We start from the raw sequence: 11244 nt of genomic DNA, 5'->3' as shown, positions 1-11244 counted from the left end.
TCCGAGAAACGCCGAAATCGTGCCACCTGATTGATACAAAATCGCTATTTTAGAGGATACATTTTTTGCTCTCGGATTTTCTCAGAAAATATCATCGTTTCCAGGAATTTCAGAAAGTTTCAAATACCTCTAATGCTATTATATTGTCTCGATACTTACTATTTTTCTAGCAATTTCAAAACACAGGAAGAAATGTGCATATAGTTAGGTCGTTTGACCGCTAGAGGCGATAATTCGTGGAGTGTACTTTTTGACTGAACTTTTCTCATTCACATCGGCGCCCTTCCTTACTCACCTCTGATTCTACATAAACGTCAATAAATTAAAGTATCTTGCATAATGTTCTTACAATAGTAATTTATGGTTTTGAAACGACATTCAAAGTTTATTTGCTCATGTTTTTGTTAATCACTTCATAGACAAGTAGTAGCATTAAAAAATAGGTATGTAATTTATAAATACTTTTAATAAGGAAGCACAGGTAGGATTTCGATAGTTATTTTAGTCATTGAACCGTACTGACAATTGAAGTTGCAGAACTCTGTTTATGACGATTCATGTAATATAATCATTGTTTATTATAACATATTAATTGGTTTAGAGAGCTATTTAACTTCTCCATTCATAGTTTTCTAGGTTATAGTTGTTGTTATATTATATTCGATTTAAATGACTTCCAACGCACTTACTTTATTTAGGAAATATATAAACAAATAAACCTTAATAAATTCACATAAATAAATGAATTTTATTATTATATAAGTACATTATCTAGTTATAACACTATTTACTTAATAAAAAATAAGACTGTTAATACGAAAAATATATAATATAAATAATTGTTTCAGGAATTATATATATATATATATATTAAAATTTTAAAAATAATTTTATCAACATGATCTTGACATTTCTTTATATGATAGCAACATCAATCCAGTCAAGGAGGATTGTATTTTTAAAAAATCATTTACGTAATTTATTTCAAGGAGATACAACCACTTGCCCATCGATAATGTTTTATAATAAAAAACAAAGTTCAAATAAAGGTAATATATTAATATTTACATTTGGTAACATTATAAATTGTTAATAAATTATGCAGTTTTAATATAGTTTAAAGATTACCTACATTTCTGAATTATAAAATAAAATTATATAAATTATTAAATTTTTGATATATAAATTTTTAGTATATCACTGGTTATTCATAATAGTTATCCAATTGTTTACCATTTATTTTTATTATATATCTTGATGTTACACATATATTTTGCATACATGTAAATGAAGATATCTTATTAAATAATACTGATATTGTTCATGTAAATCGTATTACAATTACTTTTTTTAGAACTTTTTTAAAGACTGGTATAAAATAAAAAAATATTGACTCATATGTATACATTCCTGACGTATTTGCATTAACTAGACATGCACCTTATATTTATTATTTTTATTAATTTAATATTTCCTTATATTAACTTATGTTATAAAAATATTACAATACTTTGAAAAATGATTACACAATGACTTTAAATCATTATATGAAGAAGCTGTAACAAATGTAGGAAAACCAAAAATGTACATGTGTAGTGCAGAAAATATTTACAATATTATAGTATCTAATTTGTACTTATTTCATGCTTTTTATTTTGATTCAAAATAAAATTCTTAAAAACAATACTTTGCAAATATGATATAAATTGTATAACTTTAAATTATATAACTATAGCTATCAAGTACTATTATATCATTTCATCTATGTTTTATAAACATACAGTATTGAGATTTGTCAATTAATCTGTAGTCATTATACAATAAAAAGAATAACTAGGAAATTAGTAAGTAATAAAGTTTTTATATCAAACCGTTGGGCTTTATATTATATCTTCTATATAAGTTTTATGTATATGCATATAAATAATGTAATGTTATTATATTAATATGATTTGTAGCGTTTTAAAAATGTTTTAGTTGTATTAAATAAGAGATATTATTTATTTTTGTTGCATAATTTTGTGGAATATAGTTTATAAATAAATCAGGAAGTTTTATACATACTCATCGTCCATTATATTTTGTAGATGATAATAATTATTTCTTGCTTTCACTTTTTCAGACCTAGGTGTTAATTGAATATTGTATTTATATATGTATGTAAATTTATATTGTTGCACAAAACAAAACTTATGTACAAATATCATTTGCCTTTCGATTGATTTTGTAAGTTTATTATCTATTTAACATTACACACATATTATGTTATTATTATAATAATCACTAATATATAAAGTGTTTAGAACTAATAAAATCCTGCTAGTACTTGCATTTCCTTTTTGTGTTTTATTTGCATTCAGATGTGAATTGTTATGTATACCACATTATGTAGCAAATTTATGTTGCGACACAATTAGTGATTCATTTTATGTTACATTTTATTTTTATTATAATATATATTTCATTTTGATCCAGACCTTTAATACATTTATATATATGCTACATGTACATGCATATATAATTTGAAAACCTACTAAAAGATTTTTCAGTATAATGGATAATGAAATATTTTTTATTATTTTAAGAATCAAATTCTCCTATGAATGATTGTGAAAATGATGAATTTATGACTTCTTGTCTATGTATGAATAAACGTGATGCTAGACTAGAAGAATTACTATGGTACTATGATGATATGAGATTGTGCACTATATTTCCTCAAGTATGCATCAAGCAATAATACCATAAATAAACTCTATTGTAGTTAGTTAGATATAATTAATCATTGGGTTAATTACTACTTTCACCAGCAAAAAGTTGACATCTCAAGTTGGTTAACGTATCAGTATGGAAAAACATTTTTTCCTTTGCATACAAATAATCGTAATGGAACTTTGTTACAATCAGAGTACAAACTTTATATTCTTGTTGAAGCTGATCTTAAAAGTTATAATCCTATTGCTGCAACACATGCTACTAAGGTACTATATCTATTTATTCTCCTCATTCTTTCCATTTTGAATGTGATTATTTTGTATGAAGGGAATATGATAGTAGTAGTTTTATTGTTTTAAAAATAAAGAGAAATAAATAAAGAGAGAAAAGAAAGATCTGACTATCTAACAAAGCTTATGTAAATTTTTTACATGTAAAAACATTCCCACACTATATACGTATAAAAATGTTTATTTGAGAAACTAGCATTGCGTTTAAATATGTTGTATCTTTTAGGTCGAGGATTACGGTTTAATTATTACGTGGACAGCAAATAAAAATATTGATTTAATTATAGAGTCCGATTTAGATATGGTTGCAAAATTTCTTATTGCAGCAATGGAAGGTCAATGTTACATTAATAACGGCTTGTTATTGAAACGAATAGAAAGTATGTATAGATTTCAACCCTGTTTACTAAAATATCCGGATTATAATAGCTTTATATTTTTCCAGCTGTCCTGATATCAGGAAAGCCTTGTCCTTACAATAGTGATGTGTTGAATTCACCACCAACTAAAAGTAAGAATTTTATGTAATTAATACTATTAATAGAAGTTTTACGAAATGTAAGAAATCTAAAATATAAAAATCGAAATTTTTTGGTGGATGAATTATCATTTGATATTGTTACTTTAATCTATTTTCAGTTGAAAGCATAAAGCATTTATCAGGGATTACTACATGTAGTTATTGTATGTACTTAGTTAATTTGTCATTGTGGATAATAAGTCACAATCAAGCAATGTGATCTTAATTTATTTAGAATAATATATATACATATAAATGCGTAAGTGGAGGATAGAATTCATGATCATCAAGTCTACCAGTAGGATTTCTGGCATACAGTTTTCTGCTTGTAGTAAAACTGAGAACAGCTTACTGCATTCAAGTCTTTTATCTTCTTTTCTTAACTGTGAAGAAATATATTCTCATTATTTTAATATACCTGACAACTTTTGCAATCTTATACAACAATTCTTAATTATGTAATAGGTTTTCAAAAATAGGAAACAACTTGCTCTTAATTGAAAAATGGCAATAATTATCCAATAAGCTATGAATTTCTATATATCACGAATCAGATGAAACAAACCAAGATTGAAGAAGTTTTTCAGTAGATAAGATGTACTTTCTTATTTAGGGATGGAATATTTCATAATACTCACATGACATATCTTTACAATAAATTCTCTATTTTTCCCATACTTGAATTAACACTTACATTCAGTTGTAAATATTGAGAAACAAACGCGCGACCTCTTGTTCACGAATATGAAATGATTCACTCATTGTGTTTAATTATTTTAAACGTGGAGTTCGCTACGTTAACGAAAGAACTGGATAATGCCAAAAAGTTGTCGGTTTTTCACGTTATTGCTAATTCCACAAAAATCTATATTGCCAATTGTTCGGATTTTTGTTCATGAATGATGAAGAACTCGAGAGCGTTCTGATCGTTACAAAAAGAAATTGTATCTTGTAATAAGAAAATATACCTATAAATGAGAAGGCATAAAATAAGTTTCGTATATTTTTTTGTAAGAATTTATAGACAAAGAGGAATGGACAACGCATGCAGAAAAATTAAAATCATTAAGTGACACTGCCAAACTCGTATCCGAGAAATGCAAACCATTTGAAGTTAAGGATCTTCCAGGTTTAATAGTATATCCAGAAAATGCTGTAACAGACGCAGAACTTGAACTGATGAAGCGTGTGGAGTCCAATGAAACGTTAGGTATAATAAAAAAGTTATTAAACACATGAACACAAATTTTACAAGTATTTTTCTAATATAATCCTCATGTATATAAGTTAAATGAATTTGTGTGTTATAGAGAGTGAAACTAGAAGTCAAGTTTCTACACCAGTTTCAGTAAACATTCCTCAACATGAGAATCAATTATCACAAGATGAAATACAAAAGATCACAAAAGATACCACTGAATTTCAAGGTGTTCCGCATTCTACTAGTAAATCACTTGATATGCTTGACAACTTGGATGTATCCAGTACTATAAGCACCAGACAAGTATCTTGCAGTGATATAAAAAGTACAAGTAAATCTTTTGAACCAAAGTCTTTTTATGATGCTAAGTATAGTAAATCCATAGCATCTACAAGCCCTTTTAAGTAAGTATTCTATATTAAAAAATAATTATTTAAAAGATTTAATCTTTCCTGAGTAAAAAAGGAAAAATTCAGAAATATTTGATAAATTCACTGAAATTTCCATGTTATAGGAATTCCATAGCGGAGATAACAAGAAAATTATCAAAAAATAATGTAAAACCACCAAATGTCCTAATATATGCTGATAGTTTTATTGCACGTAACAATGTAAAAGGTGTTTTGGAAGAATCTCTTGACACAAATAAGTATGATTGCTTGTTTTATTATATTTATGGAAAAATGTACAAAATCATCTTTATTTTAATAATTTAGAATGGCATTAAACTTTTTGAGACGTTAAAAACACGTCAAAAATATAAAATTTATCAAGATCTTCGATATTTTACAAAATTTCTTACATTTGATATTAAAAGAAATTTTCTTTTAATATTAGGTACACCATTTACGCATTATCTCCAGAAGAAGCACGTAATGACGCTTGGGTAGAAAATGCAGCTTTAGTCGTCGTTTGTGGAAATGTTGGCAATGAGATTGGAAACCGAATCGTGGAGTATATTCTTCACGGTGGCAAGTTGCTCGCTTTGTGCTCCGACGTAATTCATATTTTACTTCCATCGTTTAAAACGGCAGAAGTACGAGAAAACGAGCTGGTTCACTTTTCTTATGGGAAATGGAAGCATGTACGCATGATGCATCATATCTTCTGTTATCAAGCATCTCCTGTAAGAACGAGATTTTCACAGGATCATGAAGACGTAAAGTAAGATTTTTAGCTATAACTGTTTTTCGCACTTACAAGTTAAGGTATAAAGTTAAAATGTAAATGAAAAAAAGATACTACAGTTTATCATTAACATTAATATTTATGTTCCATCTGAAAACATTATTCTTATATGATTATAATTATATTTTTTGTTTCTAATGAAAAATAATCCTCCTGATTAATTATTTCCAAATTCAGTTCAAGACATTTCAGTATTTTTTACAGAGTATCTAGTGTGTCTCCGCCAGCGACAGTGAGCGTGAAAGATAAAAAGGGAAACTCTCATTCGTTTGACCTAAAGGTACTTGGAACGGAAGAAACTTGGCACACACCAAGTATTCTACTTGCCACCCTACTAGGAAGTGGCGGAAAGCTTGTTTTTTCTCAAATACATCTAGAAGTGGATCCAATGCAATATGAACTCGAGGAAAGTAAATTTAATGCTTTGAAAGAAAGTAACGCAACTAGACTGGAAATATTCAATGATTTATTAAAAACGCATCTTGAAATAGAAGTTTGTAGTACTGCAAAAGTAACTGCACATATAACTTATACGTCTGCTTTCTTTTTGGGACGACATGAGGTACGAAAAATAATTGTTATTTCGAAAGAAAATATTTATATATATTAGGTAAACTATTAACAATTATAATTATGACATCCTTTATTTAGGTGATTTTTGTTCTATACAAACTACGTTTGCACATAACGAAGCAATAAGGATTATTATTCTCAATATCTTTGACATTACCAAAATTAGGAAAAAATTTATTGAATAAAGCATGGTAGAAGGGGGCCTGTCAACATTACTACATAATGTTGTTAGATGCTGTTACTGTCATTTTGTATACAACGTCTTTCAACTTTGTTGAAAGAAATAGAAAATTGATATGTTCTGTGAATAATTTGCTGACTGACAACTGACTTCAATGACAGTGTGTAATAAGTAATTGTTCTCTTTCTGGTAACCACTAACAAAGATAATTCTGCAAATATAGTACATTCTTGTAAATATAATACTACTTACTAAAAGCGCTTGTAAAAACAAGTATCGCTATATAATAACTAGGGGTGGAATCAATTTCGATATGTTTACAAGTTTAAATCAATTCCAATATAGTCAAATCAAATTATTACTCATGAAAGTACGTACTACTTATAAAAGATTGAAACTTATCTTGTCTAGATTCGAATTTGCATGGTCAATAATCTGTGTTTTCCTTTTCTTGCAAGAACTCATAAAACTGTCCAATTTTATTTGCATTATATTTGATTCCATCTCTGATGGCTCCCTTTATACTATGAAACATTCTTCAATAAATTGTTCTATAACTACTATCACTTCAAAAACACTAAAGCTAGCGATTTCTGTCGATTCATGCTATACTTCTTGCTTTTGAATTAATTATGCTTCTGTCATGTTAAAGTTACTAATTTTTTGCGAATATTTTTGTGTAATTCGTATATTTAGAAGATTCGTAACTAAAAACAAAGAGACTAATATTTACATTTACTTTCTTTCATGTTGATAGTTGAAACTAGAAATGCTAGAAAGATTGAAGGATGTAATGACAGCAAACGATACTTTAAAAATGCCAAAGCTGGAAATTCAGTTTTGTAGAAGCAGCACAGTTCCACGACCTGCTTCAGCTTTGTTCCTACCAATTATGATTCATCAGTGTCCTGACAATTTCTCAACTGTAGAATATTTTGAGGTAATTTTTCTTTTAAATTATATCAGCTGTGATAAATTTGACTTCATTTTTAATTCAGTTTAATTGTATCCATTGTTTTATCGACTTATCATACATACTTTTCTTGCTATAGAATTTATCTACCAAGGAATTAGGGCGTTTGGTTATATACGTTGATATAATGACATCATCAATGGATGTATTTAATGGTCATCAATTAGGACATGGTTTAGCTGTTATTGTCCGTCAGCAAACTCAAGGACGAGGTATGACAAGGATCTCTATTCGATAAATCGAAGACTTAGCTGCTATAATATTTAATTTAATATTTATATCTATAATAGAATTGTACGTGAACATAGTTTAAAGCATGTGCAACAAATTCCACTAACAGTTTTGGCTCTTTGTTTAATCGATTAAACCAATCATTATTATTGACAAATGTTACACAAGAGTGGTGCAATGAACTTAGGCACAATTTACATTCCATTGAATTGATTTATAAACCGTTATGCATGTAGAATAAAGTAAAAGTAAAGAGAAGCGTCCACAATTCCCTAGGATGTAAATTCGTACAGTTTTAGAATCATAGAATAAAGAGAGAAGCCAAAACATTCTTTAATCAATTAGTTATTACTAATTATTGATTTTTTTTATCATATAATGAATATATTTTGTATGAATTTTAAGGAAGGAGTAAAAATATTTGGATCAGTCCAAAAGGTACAGCACTGTTCACGTTGCAACTTCATGTGCCTACTGATACCATACTTGGAAGACGAATCTCAATTTTGCAACATTTGGTTTCTGTTGCAATTATATCCGCATTTAAGTCTCTACCTGGATATGAAGTACTACATCATTAATAATCATTATTTATATTTATCATTATATATGTATATATATATATAATTAATTAATTATTAATTTTTAATTATAGGATATCGAATTAAGATTAAAATGGCCTAATGATATTTATGCTGGTAATAATGTTAAAATTGGTGGACTGATTGTAGAGACTCATGTCATGTCAGATCTTAATATATGTAACGTTGGTAAGTATTACTATTGTTACGCGTAATTTAACATTTAATAAAATCACTTCTCCTTTTTTTTTTTAATAATTATCATTATTAGGAGTTGGAATAAATTTGTTCAATAAAGAACCTACATGTTGCATCAATGATATAGTTACTACATTTAACGAAATATATCAGAAAAAGTTAGAAATGATATCATATGAACAATACTTTGCTATTGTATTTAATGAAATTGAAAGATGGTTAAATATCGTACAAAGTGGTAATATAGATGATTTTCTGGATGCATATTATACTTATTGGATGCACACGTAAGTTTTACTTACAATTCTTTTTAATTACGTTTACTATCTGTGAATTTCATTATTGAGAAATATTGTTAATTAAAATATATTTTATGTTTCAACAGCGACACAAATGTGACGGTATTATCAGCATCTGGGGTGTCACAAAACGTTAAAATACTAGGTATAGACGATTACGGATATTTACGTGTACGAGGAGAAGATGGAACGATGTTTACCGTACATCCAGATGGTAATACGTTCGATTGCCTGAAAGGTCTTATAGCTCCGAAATAATCAGATTTAGAAGTAGAACTAACATGTCTGTTGAACGTGTTTAATAGTCGATTGTACACTGTTGTTCTTTTTTATTTTTATACATCTTGTATATATTTTAAATTATCATAAAAATGAATATCAATCAAAAAATGCTGATAAATTTAATTTATAATTTTTAGTTTTGTTATTTATCATTTGCCCATACAGCAAATGGAATATATGATAATGTAAGCTACTTTATCCAAGTCCATATTTCTTGTTACGCGATTTGATGTCATATTTCCTGCTACGGAGAGAAAATAATAAACAAACATTGTTAACTAAAAATCAAATCGTTTTCTTTTTTCATTATTTATTGGCTGACTATGAAGTGTTTTTTTTATTTTACAAATGTATAATTGAGGTTACATTTATCTCGGTTGGCACCAGAATATAAAATTGTATTTGAAAAATGAGAAACCTTATTATAGCTCACTAGTCCACTTATTAATTTGTATTTCATTATTTCCTTGTATATTCTTCTTTCATATATACTATATATGTTATATATTCACTCTAAACATACAAACATACAACAAGTTGTATTCAGATATCAGAATTTTTTCTTAAAAACTACATAACATGTCGCGTGTGAATCATTATACGCATGGTTATTAATTAGTGTCTAAAACGTAAAAGTAAGAATAAATTGACCTTTGTTATCTGTACGAAACTACCTATCAGGTCACCATTGCATTCATTATTAGAAGAGAGTAATCAGATGTACTCGAATTTCAGTTATCTAATTATTATAATACATGTATATTTTAATCGCTATAACAACTGTAATAAATTCCAAAGCACACTGAGAAGTGGATAAATTCTTTCTCTATCGATAAACCTTGAACAAGGTTCAGAATAATATTTGATTCTCATAACCGTTAGAATTATGTAACTTTTTTTAAGTCTTACAATTGTTGCTTGTAGCTTTTATGAATATTACCTTTACGACAAAACGTTTTGGGTTCTATATTTTTCGTTGTCTACGCTTCTGCGACAATCAATTTTCCACTTAATCGCTATACATAAATTCGAAGTAAACATCTTTGATTGTTGATTGTTCTCTCATCTCGTTTGATTTCATTCAAAAAATTAAAAGAAGTCCTTTCTATTTAACAATTTAATTTAACGACGCAAAATAGATTTCCACTAGCAAATTTCTTTAATATTATAATAATAGTATTCAATTTATTTTATCAAGATAAAATATAATTTCCTTGATTCATTTACAGCTTTCGTCTTTCTGGTAATTTTTTACAAATCATTAATAATTATTGAAATTAGTAATCTAAGTCAAGCAAAGATGTTTAACCGTTTCATCTCTCACATAGTCTTCAGAGATATTTTTGTAATAAGCACATAATCAGACATCTTCAAGATACTACGAGAGTAATTAATAATTTTGTAAAAGATTATTTCATTACGCCCGCATTATCATATTAAAATGTCTTTTAAACCTTTAACGCGTGATCTAATTTTTTCAGATAACTTCTGGAAAAATTTACAGTACGCAAAATTAACAAAAATACGTGTCTAATTTTTGTACAACGTTGATGTAATAACATACGATATATCTATAAATAAACATCTATATAATTTAGTACTAACAATGCAATTAATATATATTAATATATATATATATATATATTTAATAGAAATATTCAAGTGAGGATACGTGGCGTCTAATTTATTTAAAACGCTTCTCGTTTAAAAGTCATTTTATAATACAGTATATCCTATTTGTTCACGTAATTTCTCAGCGTTGTTGGCACATATTTAGTCAAAAATTCACGCTCATTTATTTTTCACGTACACATTTACACACGCACACGATCTACATATGTCTAATTTTTGTTCTTTATAGCTATTTGACTTTTTAATCGTCGGCAGTTATATATATTTGTAAAAGTACACATTTATTTACCGTATTGGACATTTCACTTCCAATATTATTTTTATTGTACTATCTATCGTAATATTTATTTAAGAACTTTGGCATAGTCAGATAGATCAGA

At 27.4% G+C, this 11244-nt stretch overlaps 1 protein-coding gene across 3 annotated transcripts; it reads left to right on the top strand.

Annotated features, from left to right (window-relative positions):
* Positions 1 to 250: 250 nt before the first annotated feature.
* On the top strand, positions 251 to 10400 carry Hcs (holocarboxylase synthetase-like protein). 3 transcript variants are annotated; one of them, XM_069127076.1, is made up of 17 exons: positions 251 to 443; positions 849 to 1049; positions 2586 to 2722; positions 2811 to 2981; positions 3232 to 3385; positions 3451 to 3516; positions 4541 to 4735; positions 4836 to 5130; positions 5241 to 5375; positions 5564 to 5890; positions 6119 to 6476; positions 7426 to 7608; positions 7721 to 7853; positions 8278 to 8438; positions 8528 to 8642; positions 8725 to 8938; positions 9037 to 10400. In XM_069127076.1, exons 2-17 carry the CDS (start codon positions 899 to 901, stop codon positions 9206 to 9208), a joined length of 2967 nt encoding a protein of 988 aa, XP_068983177.1. In that variant the 5' UTR covers positions 251 to 443; positions 849 to 898; the 3' UTR covers positions 9209 to 10400. The 3 variants fall into 3 exon arrangements, with proteins under 3 accessions (XP_068983177.1, XP_068983179.1, XP_068983178.1); XM_069127077.1 differs by lacking the exons at positions 251 to 443; positions 849 to 1049 and adding an exon at positions 2121 to 2226 and having other exon boundaries at positions 9037 to 10399; XM_069127078.1 differs by lacking the exons at positions 2586 to 2722; positions 2811 to 2981; positions 3232 to 3385; positions 3451 to 3516 and having other exon boundaries at positions 252 to 443.
* Positions 10401 to 11244: the final 844 nt, after the last annotated feature.

Source organism: Bombus flavifrons, chromosome 14 (genome assembly GCF_040668555.2).
Source record: "Bombus flavifrons isolate JBK064 chromosome 14, iyBomFlav1_principal, whole genome shotgun sequence".
Taxonomy (NCBI): Eukaryota; Metazoa; Arthropoda; class Insecta; order Hymenoptera; family Apidae; genus Bombus; species Bombus flavifrons.
This window is presented reverse-complemented; position numbering and strand designations above follow the sequence as displayed.

Excerpts from the sequence above, each read along its gene's own strand:
- Hcs (XM_069127076.1), top strand. The coding sequence starts at position 899 with ATGATCTTGACATTTCTTTATATGATAGCAACATCAATCCAGTCAAGG. Across the intron at positions 3,386-3,450 it reads GTTATTGAAACGAATAGAAA|CTGTCCTGATATCAGGAAAG; the intron begins GTATGTATAGAT and ends ATATTTTTCCAG. Across the intron at positions 5,376-5,563 it reads GAATCTCTTGACACAAATAA|GTACACCATTTACGCATTAT; the intron begins GTATGATTGCTT and ends TTTTAATATTAG.